The sequence below is a fragment of the Eriocheir sinensis genome, chromosome 9 (assembly GCF_024679095.1).
Source record: "Eriocheir sinensis breed Jianghai 21 chromosome 9, ASM2467909v1, whole genome shotgun sequence".
Taxonomy (NCBI): Eukaryota; Metazoa; Arthropoda; class Malacostraca; order Decapoda; family Varunidae; genus Eriocheir; species Eriocheir sinensis.
Genome location: NC_066517.1, coordinates 22,663,807 through 22,688,078, shown reverse-complemented (window position 1 = coordinate 22,688,078; position 24,272 = coordinate 22,663,807). Strand labels below are relative to the sequence as shown.

Sequence of the window (24,272 nt, the reverse complement as noted above, 5' to 3'; positions counted from 1 at the left end):
GAATGATGATGATGTATATTAAGTGGTTATGAATGAGGGTGATTAATATGCGTTTCACTGTCATATTATCTCTTGTAATAGCGTTAGTTTGGAAGGTTTTTGCTTCATAACGATTAACGACATTATTATTCTTATTTTTCTTATTATTCTCTTCCATTTATTATTTATTTACCCAGCATCTCACTTTCGCTCCACATTAAATATTTATCCACCCCCCTCGTCCGTGACCTTCCATTCTGTGACATTATTTTTCCTTGCTTCAGGTTTTATAGCAAGAATACAGTAATGAAGTAAGTCGAAGGGATGCGAAGGTGAGGGGGTGGGAAGGGGGTGAATACAGGGTTGGGGGGATGTCCACGTGAACTAATGGGTGACCTTTTGACACCCTACGTCCTCTCTATCCTGTACCAGAGAGAGAGAGAGAGAGAGAGAGAGGGAGGAGGGGGGGAGGGTAGAGCGAACCTAACCACCCCTATATGTAACGGAAACTCTCTCTCTCTCTCTCTCTCTCTCTCTCTCTCTCTCTCTCTCTCTCTCTCTCTCTCTTCTCGGCTCACTGGACTGAACTGGTTGTAATTTAGTCTTTGTGAGTGAACCCGCGAAAGCATTGCAAGGATTGAACCGTGAAAGATAATGAAGAAAGGATTAGAAAGTGAAAATAGTTTAGAGTTTGATCTCTTTTGCGTATTCCCTCTTCTTCCTCTTGTTTTACTTCTTGTTCTTGTTGTTCTTCGTCTTCTTCCTCCTCCTCTTCTTCGTCTTCTCCTTCCTTTTCCTCTTCGTCTCCTCCTTCCTCCTCTTCTTCGTCTAACTTTTTTTTTTATCTTGTTTTCCGTGTATCTTCACTCTTCTTATTCACACTGGTATTTTCTTTTCTTTTGCTTTATTTTCGTCTATCTCAGTCTTCAATGTCTTATCTCGGTTATATATATTTATTCTCCTTTCTCCTCTTCTTCGTCTTCTTCTTCCTCTTCTTCATCTAACCCTTTTCATCGCCTTCTCTTGTTTTTTGTGTATTTTCATTCTTTTTTATTTATACTAATATTTCTTTTTCCTTTGCTTTGTTTTCGTTTATCTCAGTCTTCAATGTCACATCTCGGTTTATATACTCTGCTCTCCAACGTTCATTTTGTCATGTATTTTTCATATTATAGGGGATAGGGGCTCGTGGTATGTGTTGGAGTTGAATCCCCTATTGTCCTTCATTCTTTTCGCATTCAAGGGTAATATAGAAAGGTTTTGCTTGGTTGTGGATGTGGTTTTGGGCTTTGTACGCTTGTCAAGTTCTTTTTATATACGTACGCTAATGTTTGCAGGCTTTTTTATTTTGTTTTTTGCGTTGAATTTATATATTTTGGTGTGTTTTGTTTGTCAAGCTTTATATTTACATGCTCTAAAGTCTGCGGTCTTTTATTTTTGCGTTTTATTTGTTTGTTTTATGTTTTTGCGAGCTCTATTTTTCGTTATTTTGCCCTTGAGCTGCTTTCATTAGCCTACTGTAAAATAATAATGATAATAGTAATAAAAATAAATGGGGTTCTTGTGGGGTATGGGTAGTAAATTTAAAACATCTTAGGCAAACAGGGAAGGAGAAGGAGTCGTAAAGCACACTGAGGAAAAAGATTATGTAGGTTAAAAGAAAATATCGAGGGAAATTAGGTTATGCAGTCATTGGATGTTCTCTCTCCCTCATTCTTCGGTTTCTCCTTCATCTGCATAAAAAGAAAGAGTAACGCAAGAGTCCGAAAGGGAAAAGTTAAATATTGAACCCCCCGTCCTGATATGCACTGCCGGCCAAGTCGAAAAGAAAACATAAATGAATGAATAAATGTTTTCACTTCTGGGATGGTTTCACGCGTAGAAAGTTGAACGGAATAAATTTGTACAGGAATAAAATGGCTAGTGACTTTTAATTTAAGGAATGTTCAGCATCCTGTTTTGAAATAGAAAATTATTGCAAAGAGAAGAAAGAAAAAACGAGAAGATGAAAGAGGAGGTGGGAGGAAGAAGGAAAGAAAGCAGGAAGATGAGGAGAATGATAATCGAAAATGAAAGAAAACAGATAAAAAAGGAGAAGAATTGAGGAAACATTAGAGAATAAAGAATGAGAAGAAGAAGAAAGAACACAGGAGGAGGATAAGAAGAATAAAAATGAAAAAGAGGAAGAGGAGGAAAGATAAAAGAAGGAAAGAATTAGAGGAGCTGCCGAAGGAGGAAGAAAGATGAAGGAAAGAAGCTAATGGAGGAGGAGGAAAAAAGAAGATTGGATGAGGAAAACAAATGGAAGCCCCGGAAGATGATGATGATGATGAGGAGGAGGAGGAAAGATAGAGCAAAAAAGGAAATGAGCTGATGAAGGATGTGGAAAGATAACACAAGGAAGAAGATAGCAGATGACGGAGGAGGAGGAGGAGGGGAAAAAGAACAGAAGGAGGAGGATTCAAGGAAAAACAATTTGGAGTCTCCGGAAGGGAAGTTAAGGGAGCCGTTATCGGACGAGTGGATTACCTGTCAGGTGAGACGCTCATTACGCGGGCTACGGATCGTTAAGGAAGGGGGGAGGGGGGGAGGCTACCTGTGTGTGTGTGTGTGTGTGTTCCCGTTTGTTTCTACCTACTGTGTTTGTGTTAGTTTGTTAGTCTGTCTGTTTCTGTCTGCTGTGTTTGTGTCCGCATATCCCCATTCTCTCAGTCAGTCTGTGTTTCTTTTTTTTTCTGGCGGGCTGTTTGTTCCGTTTGCCGTAGTATGTTTCTTTTGTGTCTGTACGTCAGTTTGTTTTGCTTTGCTTGCTCTGCTTGCTTGCTTGCTTGCTTGCCTCAGGAATGCGTTTGGCGGGGAACTGTTGCGTGATAAAGAGTCGTAATGTTATTGTTTTCTTTCTCTTCTCTCTTCTTTTTCTTCTTTTTTCTGTGTAGTGATTAGAGTTGGGTAATTGTGTTTCTTCTAGATCATAAACTACTACTACTACTACTACTACTACTACCACCACTACTAACATTCTTCTTTATAACTGAAAACTTCTGCCATGAAAACTACAACTACTACTACTACTACTACTACTGCTACTAGGAAGGAGTGGGAGAGGGACATGGGTGGAAGGAGAGGGTGGGGATGGGTTGGGATAGGAGGGAACAGTATCAGGAGGAACTGGCTGGCTCTGGGTTGGTGGGCTGAAAGCAGAGGGCATGACCGCTTGAGGACCGGACCCTTCCCCTCCCTACCTTGCGTTGTGGGTCACGGGGTCATGACGGTAACCTCTTCTTTCCTTTATTTGTCTGTCTGTTTGTCTGGTATGCCTGTCTGTCTATGTACAATGTGTCTGTTATTTGTGATGTCTGTCTGTGTGTCTGCTTCTGTGGTATGTTTTTCTGTCTTCCTGTCTGCCGGTTTGTCTGTATGTTTGTCTGGCTAGGAAGGAGGATTAGTAAGCAGAGAAAGCTATCATCATTACCATCATCATCAGCATCATTAACATTGCCATCATCAGGTCATCAGGTCAGTATTTTCTCATTCTTTACCTATATTATTTTCGTAGTAGTAGTAGTAGTCGTAGTAGATATATACCAGCAGGCCTGAACGAAGAGGCACAGGTGGTCATGTTAATTTCAGTCTTCTATGCATGACCAATTCGGGGTTAATGAAACTGTTTGACGGTCACAGTCGGTAGTGTGGTCGGGGCTAATCAACTGTGCTATGAGTAACGATCGAATATGCGTAGCAGCGGGAGGAAGAGGAGGAGGGAAAACAAAAGAAGGGGGAAGTAATCAAGGATCTGCGCTAGATTTGATTCGATGGATCATTAGGACTGCGTTTTCGCCATTAATCCGTTGAGAGAGAGAGAGAGAGAGAGAGAGAGAGAGAGAGAGAGAGAGAGAAAGGAAGAACGTAATGGACGAAAGAGGGTAGGAAGAAGGAAGAGAAAGGAGAGACGAAAGGCGGAATTTGACAAAAGAGAGAGAGAGAGAGAGAGAGAGAGAGAGAGAGAGAGAGAGAGAGAGAGAGAGAGAGAGAGATGAAATAAGGATGAAGAAAGAGGTGGAGGAAGAAAGATCATAATGGAGGAGATAGGTATGGAAGGAAAGAAGGAGGAAGAGAAAGGAGAGAGGAAAAGCGGAAGTTGACAAGAGAGAGAGAGAGAGAGAGAGAGAGAGAGAGAGAGAGAGAGAGAGAGAGAGAGAGAGAGAGAGAGAGAGAAGCCATAATTTTCGTAGATCCAGGAAGATATTACACTTTTTATATATACCCATAATGCAAACCGGTTTAGCCTAACGTGAAACAAAAAAAAAAAAAAATATATAGGTCATAGAATTAGGCTTACGCTGTCGGCCAACCTACATTAATATCATTCCTCGTGCTCCATAACCATCTAAAAAAATAAGAAAGAAAATAATAGATGTCGCCAAGTATCTTTTCAACGTGACCCAAATAGATTGACCACAGCGGACACGGTTAAGACCCCCAAAACCTGTTAGGTAGACGAGACAAAGCCAGAGAGAGAGAGAGAGAGAGAGAGAGAGAGAGAGAGAGAGAGAGAGAGAGAGAGAGAGAGACAAAGAAAAAAATACTGGTCATCTCGCAGCTCGTTAATATCTCCCGTATCATGATTTTCACATTCTTTCAAAGGGTCAAGGGTTCGGAGATGAGCACAGCCGTCACGCGTAGCTATAGCATACTCCCCTTACTGTACCCTTTGAAATACTGAACTCATTACTGTTTCCCTTAGTAATTACGAGCTTACTGGAACCTACTTATTTAATACTATGTCCATGTCTTTCTAATGTATTTTTAATGTGTACCGTATATATTGAGAACATGTATATATTTAGAATAAGTAAAAGATATGAGAGAGAGAGAGAGAGAGAGAGAGAGAGAGAGAGAGAGAGAGAGAGAGAGAGAGAGAGAGAATGATGCATAATAGAGTGTTAAAGACGAAAGATAACAAGAGAGAGAGAGAGAGTGCATAAATAAGTGATAAAGACGAAAGATAACAAGAGTGAAAAGTAACGAATGGAAGAAACAAACACGAGAGAGAGAGAGAGAGAGAGAGAGAGAGAGAGCAACTGTCTTGGCGGGTAACGGTACACAGCTTCCCCCGCCTCCCGCTCTCCCCTCCGGCGTTTTGGACCGCTAGACTATTCTTCTCAGCCACGCCTCCTCCCCTCGCCCTCCCTTTCCTCGCTCTAGCTATGGCCTATGGGCTGACACTCCACTCAACCAATCACTGACACTCTCCTAGCCTAGTAGAGTTGGCTATCATAACTGCCTGACTCTATTTTAACGGATACTGACTGACAAACACACTCACCCTGCTTGCCATAGCGATAGTCTTTCATTCATCATTCACTATAATAGGCTAGCTTACATTCTTACTCTATTTCCTGTTCTTAACTTCTATATATTTTTTTCTAGCCCTGTTCTACTGACAAACACACACTCAATTCTCTTGCCTAGTCTTTCATTCACCATTCACTATAATAGGCTAGCTTACATTCTTACTCTGTTTCCTGTTCTTAATTAACTTCTCTATTTTTTTTTAGCTCTGGTCGACTGACAAACATACACATTCACTCAATTTGCTTACCTAGTCTTTCATTTATCATTAACTATATAGGTTATCTTACTCCACTTCCCATTCTCCTTAACCTTAACTAATTCTCAATATTATTTCCTTAGCACTATTTAATCTAGGTAGTTTTAATATACCTAAAACTAGTTACTATTTGAGTGTACAGGTCTTAGTAGGAATGGACGATAAGAAAACTCAATCTCACTCAAATCAACCGGGAAATTGACGTAAGGAATGCTTTAATTAACAAACTAAATAGCACTAATAAAAAAAGCATAGTTACACAAGTTAAAAAAAAAGGAATGACGATGAAATTTTATGATTCTATATTTTATTTTAGTTAGTACAAAGTCGACTCAGTCTTATAAAACACAAACAGGAACTCTCCCCTTAACCCAGTAATTTCTCGCTAAATACCTCACTTTCTTTTTTTCTCACTCGTTAACCTCGCTCTCAACTTTTTTTACTCTAACACTCACTCACTTTCTCCTACTGTGCTAGCTAAATACAAGTCATCATATTTGAACAGGATAGCTTCTTACTTAACTTTCTTTCTCACCATCCTGTTTATTCTTTCTTCAGGCCTTTGTTCTACCATTCGATTCTCTTTCACTCACTCTGGGTCTTTGTTACCCATCGATTAACAAATTTACTGATTCTGACTATAGACAAACTTCATACTTTACGTTCATTTCCACTCTTATTCACTGTAGCTCCATACTTCACGTTCATTTCCACTCTTATTCACTGTAGCTCCATACTTCACGTTCATTTCCACTCTTATTTTACAGGATAGCTTCATTCTTTACGTTGATTTCCACTCTTATTCACTGTAGCTTCATTCTTTACGTTCATTTCCACTCTTATTCACTGTAGCTTCATTCTTTACGTTCATTTCCACTCTTATTCACTGTCGCTCCATCCTTCACGTTCATTTCCACTCTTATTTTACAGGATAGCTTCATTCTTTACGTTCATATTACTCCTTTTCTGTAGCGTTCACGGAAGCTCCATTCATTACGTTCATTCCCACTCTCTCTCTTACTGTTCCATTCACTCTGCTTGCCCTGTCAGTCAGTCATCACCATCAATTAGGCTAGCTTTGTACTTTCTTTACTTCGCCACTCTCTCTCGTTTACTCGTTCCCTGATTGTGTTTACCCTCTCACTCAAGCACTCACTCACGCATTCACCCTCTCTCTCTCTCGCTCATTTTTTTTTTTTTTTTTTTTTTTCCAGCGGCAACGTTTACCTGGTGTTCACGATCTCACGTTCTTGTTTGTTTAATGGTGGTGGTGACTTTCGTTTTTTATTTTTTATTATTTTATTGTTGTTGTTTTCTCTCGTTACGGATATGATGTTTTTTGAATTATTATTTACTGTAGCTTTTGTCATTAGTTGGTTGGTTTCATGAATGGTGGGCGTCTCTCTCTCTCTCTCTCTCTCTCTCTCTCTCTCTCTCTCTCTCTCTCTCTCTCTCTCATCACTTTTTTTTAACTATTTGCCATCTCTATTCAATTGTTAGTTCCGTATATATATGGTGATAGCTTCTCTCTCTCTCTCTCTCTCTCTCTCTCTCTCTCTCTCTCTCTCTCTCTCTCTCTCTCAGTACGGAAATGGGCTTTTACAATTTTCCTTTTTTCTTTCCCTTATTTCCTTTTTTGCTCTTCCTTTTCCAGGTCATGAAGTCCGGACGTGAGCGAACCCTTTCCTTCCCTTTTTTTCAGCGCAGTCCATTCACCTCTGTGGACTACCTCCTCCCCTGTTCATTTCAGTCCATTTCCCTTCCTTTGTTTATTTATGATTCTACTTTTTTTTGTCATTAGCTGGTCCACATACCTACAACATCCGATAAATCATTAAGTATCAGTGTGTGTGTGTGTGTGTGTGTTGGAAGTCTTTGCGAATAACTGGCATTGAGTTTTAATATTGGTACTACCAACTTAGAAGCGATATTTACACGTAGTTCCTGAAATTAAAAGTCATATATTTGGACTGGAATGTTATGAGGTATGCCAATGTAATGGATTTGAGAGAACGAATTAATTAACATCGATTTTTAATATTAGTACTACCAACTTAGAAGCGATATTTACACGTAGTTCCTAAAATTAAAAGTCATATATTTGGACTGGAATGTTATGAGGTATGTCAATGTAATGGATTTGAGAGAACGAATTAATTAACATCGATTTTTAATATTAGTACTACCAACTTAGAAGCGATATTTACACGTAGTTCCTGAAATTAAAAGTCTTATGTTTGGACTGGAATGTTATGAGATATGTCAATGTAATGGATTTGAGAGAAGGAATTGATTAGCATCGATTTTTAATATTAGTACTACGAACTGAGAAGCGATATTTATTCGGTTACCATAATTAGAAGTCATATATTTGGACTGGAATGCTGTGAGGTATGTCAATGTAATGGATTTGAGAGAAGGAATTGATTAGCAGCGATTTTTAATATTAGTACTACGAACTGAGAAGCGATATTTATTCGGTTACTATAATTAGAAGTCATATATTTGGACTGGAATGCTGTGAGGTATGTCAATGTACTAATGGATTTGAGAGAAGGAATTGATTAGCATCGATTTTTAATTTTAGTACTACGAACTGAGAAGCGATATTTATAGCATTTATAGCCTACGGTTACTATAATTATAAGTCATATATTTGGACTGGAATGCTGTGAGGTATGTCAATGTAATAATGGATTTGAGAGGAGGAATGTGTGGCTTGTTTTTGGTCAAGATTCTTTGCAGTCAAGTTTCTATGATCGTTTATTCTGATAGTGGTTTAGTTAGTCTATCATAAGATGTTGATTATAAGGAAATATTTAGATACTTATTTTTAGATGGGGGTACATATATAGTCTTTTTGCGTTGGTTATATGAAGCGAATTTAATTTCATGTGATTCACAGCAGTATTACTATATGTTATTTATATTGCATGCATTGTATTGTATTTATATTGCATTGAATATTGTCTAGTTTGTATCAGTTATGATTGTATTGTATCTCTAAGCAAAGCAAATGGGAGAGCAAAGGAATTATTGGTATATTTTATTATAAGCAAGGCAGTATTAGGCTATTTTTATCGTATGTAGCCTAAGTCAGTAAATAAAAAGAAATAAGTAAAGCTTCATCTTGTCTTATGCAGTATACGTAACCAAGGACAAAAAGTCAGTGATCTCAGAGTGAACCTTTCCTCCCTCACCTCAGGATGCCAAAGAAGAATAAAAGTAATGTGTTGGGAGGCGCGCCCGTAGGAAGTGTGTGTGTGGGTTCCCTCCTGTATTTATTAGTGTGCAGGGTGCGTTGGCCTTACCTCCTCTTCTCTTCCCCCTTCTATTCCTCCTTCTCTTGTTTTTCTTCTACTTCTTCTTGTTCCTTCTCTTCTTGTTCACTTATCTTACTAGGTACTCTTCTTCCTTTTCAATCTCTTCCCTTGCTTTTTCTTTTCATAATATTTGTTACTCCTTCTCTAACTCTTCTTTCTCTTTCTCCTCAAACGACTCCTCTGCCTTCTCTTACTCCTCTTCTTATTCCTCTAGCTCTTCTTTCTCCTCACACAACTCCTCTTCCTCCTCTTCTTATTCCTCTAACTCCTCTTTCTCTTTCTCCTTACACAACTCCTCTTCCTCCTCTTCTTATTCCTCTAACTCCTCTTTCTCTTTCTCCTCACACAACTCCTCTGGCTCCTCTTCTCCTCTTCTTATTCTTCCTTCTCTACCTTGTTCTTATTTTCCCTTTTCTCCCCCTTCAGCTCCTCCTCCTTCAATTCATCTTCCTCTTTCTCCCCTTTTTTACCATGTTGTTGTTCTTTTCCTCCTCCTCCTCCAACTTCTTCTTTTGTTCCTCCTCCTCCTCCGTGTCGTGTGTATTAATGGGGTACCGCTGGGTCTTTATACGCTTCCCCCGCGGGTGATCTATTTACTATGCGGAAGACATGTCAGGGCTCTCCCCCACCCCACACCCATACCCTGTCACTCGTGTTATAATGCAGCAGGTTGTTTGTCGGTCCATACTCCGGTTCATTCCAGAGTTCAGAGTGACGGAAATATTTATGAATAGCATTTAATTACACCGTCAGTCCCTAGAGGTTGTAGGCGTTATTTCGTTGTGCGTTGACTAGCTGTATTGGGAAGTTAATGAAGGGACGTCTTAGGAGAGGTTATAAGGCGTTGTTTCGTTGTGTGTTGACTTGCTGTAATGGGAAGTTATTGAAGGTACGTCTTAGGAAGAGTTATAGACAGAATGACAATGCTTGCGTCATACTCCGTTGCGCTTGACTGCTGTTGCTGATATCCGCTTCTCCTGTTGCTGTCATAATGCGTGGTGGTGTGTAAAAGTTTTCCAATATCTGGGATTCCAAGTTTACCTTACATTACACACGTACGCAGAAGAGTTAGCTTCGTTAAAATATTACCTATTTGTGAAACTGTAAAGTGGTTGGGAGAATTAGGTAAGAAGTAAGGAGATAAGGAAGGGGCGTGATTTCAAGTAATTTCAGCTCGTTCCATCTAAAGATAATGTAGTTCAAGACATAACAGAAGGGAAGGAATAGCGTTTCTTCCTTTGCCCTCACCCCGCTGAAACAAATTAATAGAATGCCTCAGGAAAAGAAAAAAGAAGAGGTAGTAGTAGCAATAACAGTAGTAGTAGTAGTAGCAGGAGGAGGAGGTCGTGAAGGAGACGCTAGATTTCAAGGCTACAAAGTCAAGGCGGCCACTGCAGTTTCCATCGGCGTGTTTGAGAGCGTAAAATGACGACGGTGAAATATGGATCAGCCCACGCATCACACAGGGGCAACGTCCGAGGGTGGCGATGTGGTGTTGCGGTGGTGTTATTCTCACGTCCAGTAGAAGGGAGGGAGTGTGGGTAACGTTCGACAGCTGCAGGAGAAAGAGGGGAAGAAGAGGAAGAGGAAGAGGAGGAGGAGAAAGAGTGAGAATGACTAAGCAGCGCGTATGGAAGGAAAGAATGTGTACAGACGACCTCTCTCTCTCTCTCTCTCTCTCTCTCTCTCTCTCTCTCTCGTGTGTGTGTGTGTGTGTGTGTGACCCAAAGAGAAGGAAGTGCTTGGTAATGGTGTGTTGTGTGTCCTGTTTCTCTCCTCCCACAAACTCCTCTCTTCCTCTCCCCCATCCCCTTCCTCCACCTCCATTTCCTTTTCCTCGTTTCCCACTGCTCTACCGAGACTGGAAGGCCACTAGTTCACGCTAACCACACGGCAGCTTCGTAATGAGGGTGTCAGCGTTCCCTCATTACCCAAGAAGATTTACATGTAGCCATAGAACATAATTATTAACCTCATTTTCACCGACTCGCTTTTTTGCTGTCTGGTTCATGGATGGCGTTTGGTCTTCAAGCTCATGGTCGTAGGCGTTATAGGTCTGCAAGCTCGTCTACTCAAAATCTAATAATACTTTTGTCTGCTCACACGCTTTCGGCTCTCACGGCAACTCTTCGAAGGCCACAAAGAGGATTATTGTCGGGTTCTCATGAGTGCTTTTCACATTCATGGTGCAGAAGCCTTGTCAAGCTCTCACTCTAGGCTCATTAAACTACCCATGGGCATACCCTCAACCTCTACGGAAGTCTTATATCAAATGTGGACGGGTGTGTGAGTCCCAAAATATTTCAGAATACGTAATGCCATTTGACTCTCCATCTCTTGCTTTTGGGTCTCATTATCTCACAAACCTATTATTTTTTCATCGTTATCACTCACGTATACTTTTCTCTCTCTTACTTCTCATATATCTTCTCTGTACTTTATCATTCCACAAGCTTTCACTCCTTGATCTTCCTCTTCTTCATCTCCTTCATCCTCCTCCTTTCGGTTTTCTCTCTCCCACACACCCATACTGTAGTCTCCCACCCAGTCGGTCATCGCCACATTTCTCACGTACTCCCTTCTTTGTCTTTGTTTTCCTTGCCATCTTGTCTCCTTCCTTCTATTCTTCCATTATTATAATCCTCCCTTATCTTGTTGTTTAGACTCAAATGTAACTTTCTCATAATGCCTTTCTCTTTCTCGTCCTTCCTCTGTTTTCTGTCTTTCCACTCGCCCCCAATATCTAGTTTATCTTTTTCGTCTCTAAAACTCAAGTATACCTTTATCTTAGTCTTTCTCATCCATTGGTATCTCTTAATCAAATGTAACTTCTCTATGTCTTCCTCCTTTTCCTCCTTCCTCCCTGTTTTCTGTTTTTCCACTCGCTCCCAATATCTAGTTTATCTTTTTCGTCTCTTAAAACTCAAGTATACCTTTATCATTGTCTTTCTCATCCATTGGTATCTCTTAATCAAATGTAACTTCTCTATGTCTTTCTCCTTTTCCTCCTTCCTCCCTGTTTTCTGTTTTTCCGCTCGCTCCCAATATCTAGTTTATCTTTTTCGTCTCTTAAAACTCAAGTATACCTTTATCTTAGTCTTTCTCATCCATTGGTATCTCTTAATCAAATGTAACTTTATGTCTTTCTCCTTTTCCTCCTTCCTCCCTGTTTTCTGTTTTTCCACTCGCTCCCAATATCTAGTTTATCTTTTTCGTCTCTTAAAACTCAAGTATACCTTTATCTTAGTCTTTCTCATCCATTGGTATCTCTTAATCAAATGTAACTTCTCTATGTCTTCCTCCTTTTCCTCCTTCCTCTCTGCTTTCTGTCTATATACTCGCCCCAATCAATAGTTTCTTTCCCCCCTAAAACTCAAATAAACGTTTCTCTTTGCCTTTCTCATCCATTGGCTTGTACTTCCTCTTCCTCATCGGCAGCCTCCTCTTCCTCCTCGACATCCTTTTGTGTGTGTGTGTGTGTGTGTGTGTGTCACTGTGTCCCGTTGGAGTGTTGTCAGTACCCACACTCGTTCCCACGTACACAGACCGTTCAGTCGTGCGGCCAGGCCTAATATCTGCTGCTGCTGCTGCTGCTGGTCCGTTCTCTTCTTAATTGAGTTTCGACCATCACCCTTCTGTCTCCGCCATGGTGTTAATGAAGCAGCTACTACAGTACTACTACAACAATTACTACTACAACTACTGTTCCTACTACTACTACTACTACTACTACTTACTTCCTCCTCTTCGTCTTCGTCATCTGCCATCATTAGAACCATTACTACTATTACTACCTCTACTTTTATTGCTTATTGTTGTGGTTATTGTTGTTCTTGTAGTTCATCTCCTTCTCCCTCCTTCTCCTCTTTCTTCTTCTTCCTCTTGTTTTTGTTCTTGTTCTTGTCCTCCTACTTATTATACCACCACCACTACTCCTCCTCCCCCTACTACTACTACTACTACTACTACTACTACTACTACTACTACTACTACTACTACTACCACTACTACAGCTACTACTAACCACCAGCTGACTGACCTACATTGCTTTCTTTACTCTGCATACATCGGCCCGCAGTCCACTATTTCACGCCGCCCTTTGAGATAATTGCATGAGACACGTTCTTAATGGAATCCAATACGTCTTCCTAGGGCCAGTGTCTTCCGGTGCGACAAATATGTATCAGCATTCTACGATAATTGCCTGATTGAGCCATTATGTATAATTACGCTATTTGTCGGGTTGTTTTTACTCCCACCTATAATTATTTTGTTTACTTTGAGCTTTCTCTGTGTGTGTGTGTGTGTGTGTGTGTGTGTGTGTGTGTGTAGGTCATCCTTGTACATCGTTATTTCGTAATTTATCTAAGTTTGGTTTTAGTAATGTTAGAACCTGCTTTTCCATACTAAATTCCAGCTTATAACAAAATTCCTAGTCACAAATACCATGAACATAAAAAAAAGTAGTATTGTTGTGAAGAATCCATTTTTTGTCATTCGTGAACTTAGTAATTTCATTCATCATTTCGCAGCGTCACTCACTTTAGCTGTTCCACAATTTTTTGACGCTGTAAGAACTTCTAAAAATAGTCGTTAGGGAAGACCTGTACCTGTGTTTTCTTTTTCCTTTTTATGACCCAGCAGGAGGTTACGTTGCAGTCACCTCGGGGTCGCGCGTGAGTGGAAAAGTAACTGGTATTAACTGAACCGGCGATCGACCAAGACTGTGTGACTGTGACTGGATGGGGGAGAAGGAAGGAGGAGGAAGAGGAGGAGACAGTTTAAAGTTACGGAGCGTCACCCAGCGAAGTGTAACAGGGGACGTGCTACTACTGAGAGAGAGAGAGAGAGAGAGAGAGAGAGAGAGAGAGAGAGAGAGAGAGAGAGAGAGAGAGAGAGAGAACAAAATAGAAGTAGAAAGCTATGATACGGGAATAAATAAGACAATTGAAGTAATAGTAGTAGGAGAAGAGAGAGAGAGAGAGCATAATGAGAACGAGAACAAAAGAAAAGTAAAAAGCTATGATATGGGAATAAATAAGACAGTTGACGCAATAGCAGTAGAGAGAGAGAGAGAGAGAGAGAGAGAGAGAGAGAGAGAGAGAGAGAGAGAGAGAGAGAAAGTTATCTGTATAGTAGGGAAAGCAAAGCAATATAGCGGGAAAAAGAGAAAACCAACTCTCAGGGAACTATCTTTAGGGGAAACTTGGGGGAAAACAAAACACCTCAGACCACAGGCAAACCAAGAAACCAGTTAGTGCTAGAAAGTGCTTACAATACACCAGCATGAGCACTCAACATCCGGTAGGGGCAGGGGTAGCAGGGGGACTTCAAAGTTCGTTTTGCTCCACTTGTGTTCCAAGGTGTCCTCCACCACGCGCCATGCATCATGAAGTCACGCGCTTCCGTCGTATTCCTCTGGATGTGATCACGGCCAGAGTCTAAAGGCGGCTTTACACCTGGCAATTCGCGGCTGGCAATACAGGCGCGGCAGCATTTTTGGTCTGGGTCTGGGTCTGGGAGAACTCGCGGCAAGTTCTCTGCAGCTGAGCGTGTCTGTCTTGTATTGCCGACTGGCGGCTGAGTACAACACGTCGGCGCCAATAAAACAAGAAAATTAATGGCATACAGACAATAAGATTTGGATCCGGGAGGCCGAGGTGGCATTACTAGAAGAAGTGAGGCAGCATAGATACTTGTGGGACCCAAAAGATAAGCTGTATGAGAAGCTGAGTCTACGCAAAACAACTCTTGAGAGAGTGGCAGCAACATTACGAGAAATGTTTATCTCTTTGCGAGATATCGTATTCATACCGTCAGCGCCTCAGTTCGCCCGTTTGAAAAGCCTCTCGTTGTAGTTGCTGAGCTTTTCATGGATCGACTGTTTTCTGATCCTAGTGAGAGTTCCACACGACTCTTGCACCCTGGACTGGAAAATCACCCCACGGAAACCGGTTAATATCCTCTGTGGCCTTGGAAAATAATCGTAATGGGAGCAAGATAGTTTAAGAACATGGACTTACTCTTAACCGTGTACCAGCGACGGGCCAAATTTGTGGCTTTACCGTGTACCAGCGACGGGCCAAATTTTTTCCATGATATAAACCCCCCAAAATAGACGATGCATAAACTGATCACAAATGCGTTGACATATATTATGAAATGGTTTGCGTGAGTGATGATTTTTTCTCATTATTCTCGCTTAGAGGGACCTTTAAGAAACATGATCCCCGCAGCTACCGGGTTAAATATCGACCCTCAAGTACACACATTTGGCAAGGCTTTCGTAAGATGTCCGGGTATCTCCATGGGTAGTTTCATGACCCTGATGGTAGACTGACCCTTCTTTTATACCATGACCCTAAAAAATACACTCATTAGAACCCGATTGATCTCTTTTTGGGCCTTTGAAAATTGTTGATGTGAGGCGGAAGCTTCTGAGAATACCTCCCTACGTAATGTCATATAGGGCTTCATGGTTTGTTTCGCTAGCCATCACCGGGGGACACGACCTTGGCGAGGGCGGTGGCAGGGGCGGCAGAAAGGACAGAGGGTTTAGGAAAGGTTAATTGGACCCCCGACTGACTGACTGACCATGGCGCCTAGTTAAGTGTTGGCTGCACGGTTTGTTAGGTTTGTTAGCAAGGTTTAAATTACTACATTGCTTCGTGTGATGATATATTTCCTTTTATTTTATTTTTCTTCTATTTCTTCTTTTACTTCTTCCTCTTCTTCTACTTCTATTTCTTCTTCCTCTTCTTCTACTTCTTTTTTTCTTCTTCGCTTTGTTGTTGCTGTCATTATTTATTTGTTTATTTCTTTATTATTTTTAGACAGTTTCGCGGCCCTCATACACTTTCAATACATATCCAGGAATTGAATATTTATCTTCTGCATACATTACCATAAAATACATTACAATTTACTTATATATATCCATGTATCATACCCTTTTTTTATGCATTTATTCTATCATTCATTATTATTAGAGGTTGGTGGGGGCGTAACTTAGCATAGTCATCCCTTCATCTGCATACACCACTCCCTTTATTAAAACGTTTTGTCCCTACCAGTGGCCCAAGGAACTCCTTCACACGTGCCGCCCGTCTGATTAACACTTCCGTCCCTTCCCTCCCGCATCATCACTGTTATTAAGGGAGTGTCGGCGAAATAATTACAGCACCAGATGGTCGGATGAAATGTCACTCCCCGGGAAGATTAAAGAGAATAGCCATTGTTGTGTTCCGTCTCGAGAGGGCGGACGGAACACATTATTAAATTTTATATATTACTTCCTCGTCTGCTATTTTTTCCCCCTTTTTACTTATGGTAGTGCGAATATATTTCTTTAACAACGTCGTTCACTTTTAAATGGTAGTTAGTTTTTAATACTATCTATCTTGTAGCTACCACGGCCACGTTCAGCTATATCATTTGTCCCTAACTTTACCTTACGTACCTTACCTATCCTAAAAGTCATTCGAATACTATTAATGATGGTAATTATGCAAGATATTAAACCTACACTGAATGAACTACACATCTTTATACGTAACGTGCGTCTGTCTGATTATTCTAAAGAGTGAAATCAAACGCAAAATAAAACAACCAAAACTCTTATTCACGTATTTCACTCAGATGGCAAGAGAAATGTGCCCACCCCTACCTTTCCCTACCTAATGAACAGGTGACAAAAAGAAGACGAAAAAGAAGAATATAAATAACACACATGCACGTATTTCCTTCACTACCAAAGAGAAACGTACCTACCCCTACCTTTCCCTACCTACCCTAATGAGCACAGGTGTTGGTGTGAGTGTGTCCGGAGCAGCAGGTGGTGACAGGTGTACGTGTTGTCTTGCAGGGTGAGCGAGCTGCTGGCGGTGGTGAGCCTCACGTCCACCTGTATGCTCTTCCTCCACACCAGCAACCTGCAAAGTCAGCTGGCCGTCTACACCAACCAGCTGGACGCTCCCTCGTCAGGCTTCCCACAAGGTGACTATCCGAATCCATTGCTTGTTTACAGTGACGTGATTGGTTGATTGGTTAGTTAGTTTTGTTTATGAGTTGATTGGTTGATTGCTTGGTTTAGTTTCGTTTGAGTTGATTGGTTGATTGTTGTCACTAATACGTAGCTTATTAAATACTCACTGATAAACCGTAACTCCTTCCGTTTTTATTCTATCATTATTTTTGTTTATTATTATTGTTGTTATTCAGTGATTTTTTTATGCTAAGGGAGAGAGACCAAGGGCAGAAGAAATGGCTAGTAAAAAAGGAAAATTTGCTAATATAAACAGAAAATGGCAGGAAGAGAATATATTTTTTAAAGTTTCATATAGGCATTGTTATTATTACTGTTGTTACTACTTCTACTCTTACTACTACTACTACTACTAACTGCTACTGCTACTACTACTACTACTACTACTACAACTACTACTACTACCACCAACAACAACAACAGCACTACTACCACTACTACTGTTTTGACCCCTTCTTCAACCACTACTGAGGGTAAAGTTGAGGCATACACTAAAGCAGCGCGTAGCCTCGGTGCTCATCTACGTCACAGTACCCCTCGACTGATATACTACTACTTTATATAACGCTTCGAAAATCTACAAGAACTCGTGTCATCCACCTCCCCGCAGGGCACTCCGAGGCGTACACCAGCGGAGTCTCAGAGGGACACAGCATCCGGGAGAGAGGGAAGGACGGGGGACACAGATCCTCCAGCCGGTACAAGCAGTATGACCTTGAAAAGTTCAGACAAGTGAGTGACCTACTGTTTTATTTTTTGTATGTAGGGCACCCTTTATGATTTCTCAAGTGTGTTTTCTTGTGGTTTATTTTACTTACTTTACTTGCTTACTTCCTTGCTTTCTTACTTGTTTGTGTCTCCGTGAGTGTGTTTGTTTAGTTTACACCTTCGTTTGTATGTATAAGCTGAAGGAATTTAAGAAGGACTATTAAGGGGGTACCGTGCTGCAATTATGAAAATCTCCGTAAAAAAAATCAAACCAAAAATAGACATACGAATAAAAAATAAAAAAAGAAACGTGATCGAAAACAAACAAGCCCTTGACCTACTTCCATTACTGAAAAAAAAAAAAACATCAAAACAGTCTCACGGATGATTAGTACAAAAAAGAGTGCGGAAGAAGCAATCAGCTCATTCACTCACGCTCCGTTTGTCGTCAGCGGTGATTACACATCTGACTGCTGCCTGACCGCGTCCACGCGGCCAAGGTCAGCGGCCATGGCAGTCACGCGCGACCATGCGACCTACACACACACACACACACACACACACACACACACACAGAGAGAGAGAGAGAGAGAGAGAGAGAGAGAGATGGATTGATTGATATTTTATTTACCACCCTAATACCAATACAACTTCTTCACTCCTTCCTGCTTTGTTATATGCTCAAACTAACAATTATTTTTCCTTGCTTCTCTTCTTTCCCTCGCCCTGCCCTGCTTTTACCTACTCAAATCCACAAACAATCACACACTTCATATCCAATGGCCCAACAAAAAAATACTACATCTGATTAACAACTAAATAAAAAATCTACTAAACCACACAACGTATTCTGCTTCTCCACCTAAAAATACTCCCTCACCACCACCTGTTTCTTTGCATGTGTCAAGATCTACATTTCCCTCTGTCAACGCTCTAAAAAATATAAGTATGCGTTTTGTGGTCACTCCTCAAGCTGCTGTTAACTCCTCCATATGTTTTACGGTGTAGTGGCAGCTGGCAAGATATATAGTCATGTCACACGTCACCAACCTACTCACTTCTAACTGTATCTCACATGACGGGGGGATGCTCATGTTACGCCGTCAGCTGCGTACCAATACTCATCTCTACTCGTGTATGTGCCTAGAATCGGACTTACTATATAGAGCGGGGTCCACAGGGCAATAATTAGTAATACTGTTCATCTCTATCATATATCCTAATCCAGCATTGAAATCTCTTATCTTTTTAGTCAATATCAGCTTTTAATGTGCGTCAGTATGAGTCATGCGCACCGTTGCCAGATTATCGTACCCAGAGCCTCGTATTTACCGGTTTCTGAGCCATAGCCATTGCCCCCAAAACACCAATAATTAACTATTTTTACGATAACTATATGTGAATGCAGTTATTGGGGTCGAGGAGGCAGTTTTTGGGTCGGAAGTCGGCAAACATATGAGACAGAGTACGACAATCTGGCAACGTTGGTCATGCGTCTATTCAGGTATCGAGTTCTCCGGTCTCCCACGCCTTGACACGCCTTGACAAATCAGTCCAGAGATTCCTCGCAGCAAAGAAGTTAAATGATTAAAGCCTATATTGCTGCCCGGACAAGACTCCACCTGACTCCAGGGGCTCAAACTAACCATCGGGGAACATGCTAGTTTATCCGTTACTTCATCTCCACTTCTACCATGACCCCCGATCGAGACCCCATACAGTTGCCCTTCCCTTTATCAGTGCCCTTTAATCCTCAACTCTTTCCATTTTGTTCTCTCCTCCCGTTTCTTTTTCCTTTCCTCCTACTCTTTCCTCTTCTCTCGCTTCTTCCTCCACTTCTTCCTCTACCCACTCTTTCTTTTCTCTCACATTTTCCTCCTCTCCTCTCCTTTCACCTCCTGCTTTTTCCTCTTCTCTCGCTTCTTCCTCCACTTCTTTCACTTCCTCCTCCTCTACCCACTCTTTCTTTTCTCTCACATTTTCCTCCTCTCCTCTCCTTCCACCTCCTGCTCCTCCTCTGTCTCCTCTCTTCCCTAACTCCCACATACTCACACACGAATCCACACATGCAACCCCCTCATTGTAGTACTCTTCATGTATGTATATATACTCCTCTCGCTCCCTCTCCTACGCATCAGTACCCACTTTGCCCTGAGGCGTACCCATAAATTGTACGCTCTTACTATGATATCCTGTCTCCCGCGTAACCACACTTCCGTTTACCCTCCACTGCGCGGCTACCCACTCCACCCCCTCCACACACACACACACATACTGCGACCTATTGTAATCGTTTAGGGTTTTGTTAGGGTTAAGTTTAGAGCATTTTCAAACATATGACAGCTAACAACTTGTGGCATGAATCAACAGAGACCTCACTTAGTTATATTGATAGTCTCATGAGAAGGGAAGCATATATGATTTCCCTGAGGACTGACGTATGGAAACTGTTCGGGGTTTTGTTAGGTTAGTTTAGGCCAGGATCATAAAACTGTCCATAAAATCCCCAGCTACTTACAGCCTACAGGAGCCATTTCAGACAAGCTAACCGAGGTGCTGATATGTTTAAAAATGCTTCATAACACATCTTCCCCTTCTCCCTCTCTTCAGCTTGACCCCATGAGCCTCAACAACACCGTCCACCACAACAAGATGACGCTGATGTTCAACAGGGTACCCAAGGTGGGGAGTCAGAGCACCATGGAGCTCCTACGAACCCTCTCCTACAAGAACGGCTTCACCTTCCACAAGGATCGCCCGCAGAAAGTCGAGAATATCAAGTTGACGCCCAGAGAACAGGTGAATGACGGGGTCAATTACTTTGTGGCAGAGGTCAATTATTTGGTTTCCTTTCTACAACAATATAAATAGGTCGTACACCATATATCAATCAATTATTACTAGCTCTGTAAATTTCTTTTTTATGCATTTATATATTTTTGTAAGTGGCTTTTTTTATAATTATTCATAGTGGCAGTAGTAGTAGTAGTAGTAATAGCAGTAGTAGTAGTAGTAGTAGTAATAGCAGTAGTAGTAGTAGTAGTAGTAATAGCAGTAGTAGTAGTAGGAGGAGGAGGAGGAGGAAGAGTATTGACAGTAGCAGTAACAACATAATGGTCTCATGTCCCCAGAAACGGCTGGTTCAACTCGTGGACGTTTTCAGGCCGCCTTCAGTCTACGTCAAACACGTCTGCTACATCAACTTTACCACGTGAGTCACCAGCCACCTTTTCCTTCACTCTTCCTGCCTATGCCAACAATTCTTCTTCAATACCTTTCTTCTTTCCTTCACTCCATCATGTCTTTCCCCTCCTGTTTTTCCTTACTCTTACTAACTATTTAAACCCTCCTTTTCTCTCCCTCAGGTTCAAATTAACCCAGCCCATCTACGTCAACATGGTGAGGGACCCGGTGGAGCGTGTCATCTCGTGGTATTACTACGTGCGCGCGCCCTGGTACTTCGTGGAGCGCAAGCAGGCCTTCCCCGAGCTGCCGCTGCCCTCCCCCGCCTGGCTCAGAAAGGTAGGAAGGAGGGAGCGAGTTAAAAGGAAGATTGATTGATAGGATAGTTTAAGGTAGGAAGGAGGGAGGGAGTTAAAAGGAAGATTGATTGAATGATAGTTTAAAGTAGGGAGGATCAAGGGAGGTGAATGATAGTTTAAAGTAGGGAGGATCAAGGGAGGGAGTTAATAGGAAGATTGATTGATTGAAGGTTAAGGTAGAAAGGAGGGAGGGAGTTAAATGGAAGATTGATTGATTGATAGTTTATTGTTGCAGGTATAAGATAAAATATAGTGGAAATAAAGAATAGGTTGGAAGGAGCATTAAAGAAAGGGCTATTTATGTCTTTCTTTCCCTTTTTTTCTTTTTAATTGATGTAGGAAGAAACACTAAATAACCAAAGAAAGGGCCATTGATGTCTTTTTACTACCTGCTTTTATTTTTTTTACATATATTTTTTGAGGGATTTTTTTTACTTGCTTTATCATTACAGTGTATGCATTTGTGGTTGACCTTATTTAGTACTTTATCAGTTGTCTTTAACCTTGACATTTTAACTTTTTGCTTTGGTCTTCTTTTCTCCTCTTCAAATTTCTTATTGTATACTTGTCTTTTGTCCCATCAGTTATTCATTCAGTTTCTTTCTCACTTATATTTACCCTTAACATGTAGGACAGACTGTAAGCAACTCCCTATTACATTCCATCTATATCTCCTATCTTTCGGCCACTCCTCTAGACTCTTTTGTAGGAGCAGTGAATAGCGGGCTTTTTTTCATTAGTTTCCTATTTTTTTTGCCCTTGAACTGTTTCCTCTACTGTAAAAAAAAAAGAATCTATGCCTCTTGCTCATCATGCCTCCACCTCCTCACACAGGACTATGAAACGTGTGTGCGGACTGGGGACCGGGAGTGCCAGTACAATGAAGGGGGCGAACGGCCAGACTTCGCCCAGCTTACTGAGTTCTTCTGTGGCCAAGACCCACAGTGCACGTACGTAATGACCTGCATGTGTGTGTATTTACCTAGTTGTATTTACCTAGTCGTAGTTTTACAGGGCCTGGGCTTATGCTCGTGTGGCCCCGTCTCCATATCTGTAGCTATTTGTCCAGCTTTTCCTTAAAGTTGTGCACACTCTTCGCTGATACTACATCCTCACTTAGTCTGTTCCAAACCTCTATGTTTCTTTGCGGGAAGCTATATTTCTTCGTCTCTCAACCATCTTCCTTTTCTCAATTTTTTACTGTGTGTGTGTGTGTGTGTGTGTGTGTGTGTGTGTGCCAAAGATCCAGCCCCTTGCTTCATAGGGTAGGGAAGATGAATTCATTAATATATTCTAGCTCTAGTGAGGGTGTACTTAGAATCTGGGTGATAATCCTATAGATAAGTTCATCTAGGGTTGTGATATAATTATTCATTGACTAATAGAATTCAGTGGGTTTTTTTCAGATTTATAACAAACCCATTCAAGTCAGTGCAGTTAGAAAATCAATTATATAACTCTACCTGAGATTGTATAATTTGTACATAAGTATCATTTAGTTTAGCTTTTCTATTGGGCAGAATAGTAAAGATCTTTAGTTATATGGTGCTACAGAGAGATACAATACCTCACTGGAAAAAAAAAAAGATCCAGCCCTTAATTAGACTTTTAAACTCCTGACACCACACCTTACCATCGAACCCTCATCTCACAAGCTTAAAATGCATTCCACAAGCCCCTGATCACCACACCAAGCATTTATTACCCTGATGTGTGGCTTGCAGGGGCTTCAACACCCAGTACGCACTGCAGAAGGCCAAGGAGAATGTGGAGAGGAACTATGCCGTGGTGGGGGTGCTGGAGAACATCAACATGACCCTCACTGTCCTGGAACACTATGTACCAAAGTTCTTCAAAGGGGCAAAAGAGGTGTACTGGAGTGAGTGTGCATTGCTGTGTTTTTATTTTGTTTCTTTGGCTGCCATATCATAAAGAGACATGTACGTACTGCCCTCTTCAGATAGTATACAACTGGGGGGGCAGACAGTTAAAATATTGAGGAAAAAGGTCCATTCTGTAGTTTTATATTGAATTAGGTTTGCTCTTTTTGACAGTGCCCCTTTTTTTCTGATAGTATGCAGTTAGAGGTAAATAGGGTTGAAAACTAATAAAATATTTTGGATTCCAGTACAGCTTATGTATTTATTTAGTTGTCATTGTGTTTTCTCAATACTTTCAGATGAAGTTCAGAAGTTCTCCAAGGTGAACCGGAACATTTACAAGCCACAGGTTGCAGAGAAGGTGAAGGATATAGTGAGGAAAAACTTCACCAGGGAGATGGAGTTTTATGAGTTCTGCAGAAGACGCCTGTACATGCAGTCGCAGCACTCAAGCTTCCAGAGCAGGAGTGGAGTGAGCCTGTCCAGGGCTGGCCAGGAGTGTCTCCAGTGATATACAGAGTGATACAAATGGTGTTCTGGGCAAAGCAAGCATCAGTGACAGTGACAGCAGGGAGCATTTTCTCACTCCTGTTGTGTTAGGGGGATCTATTGTTTTCTGGCAAGTTTTCCTGTTTAGTTTCCCCTTGATCTTACTGTTCCCCTCAGCCCAGCCACTCAGTCATCTATAGAAGAGCAGATGCCTATCCAGGACAACAGTATAATGCAGTATCCTCACCTTTTTATATTATAATTTCACAAACAATGAATCTCAGTTTTCATCAAACAATCATCATAAAACTTGAGGTACCTGCATTACTACCATACAGCACTGGTTATATGGTTGTGGTTGACCTCAAACAAAATGTGATTGTACCTCATCATGTTGTTACCAAGCTGCGTTGCTATGAAGGGCATGCAGCATCACGTGGATGCTGCATGCCAGACTGTTTATCAGGTCACTGTGCCTTAGCAGGTTTAAGGTACATTTTATTGTTATATATGTACTTGTTATGTAATAGGACTTAGTCTCCATTTTTATCATGGGAACAAACACATTCCAGCTTGTTAAGTGACGATTACGACTCTTGATTTAGGCGTAACATTTATCTCTGCATCTTTTTGTACATATTCCATAGGGTTGGAACATTTATTTCTCTCGCACATTTCATTGTATTTATACACATT

General features: G+C 41.2%; 1 protein-coding gene across 1 annotated transcript in view; it reads left to right on the top strand.

Moving 5' to 3' along the window:
• The window catches only part of LOC126996302 (heparan sulfate 2-O-sulfotransferase pipe-like), a 32,513-nt gene extending 8,915 nt beyond the window's left edge, over nt 1-23,598 (top strand). Inside the window, exons 2-9 of the mRNA XM_050856680.1 lie at nt 16,778-16,908; nt 17,568-17,689; nt 20,276-20,464; nt 20,797-20,876; nt 21,031-21,187; nt 22,042-22,157; nt 22,932-23,086; nt 23,387-23,598. Coding sequence (XP_050712637.1) covers nt 16,778-16,908; nt 17,568-17,689; nt 20,276-20,464; nt 20,797-20,876; nt 21,031-21,187; nt 22,042-22,157; nt 22,932-23,086; nt 23,387-23,598 — 1,162 coding nt within the window. The remainder of the gene's footprint in view (nt 1-16,777; nt 16,909-17,567; nt 17,690-20,275; nt 20,465-20,796; nt 20,877-21,030; nt 21,188-22,041; nt 22,158-22,931; nt 23,087-23,386) is intronic.
• Nucleotides 23,599-24,272: the final 674 nt, after the last annotated feature.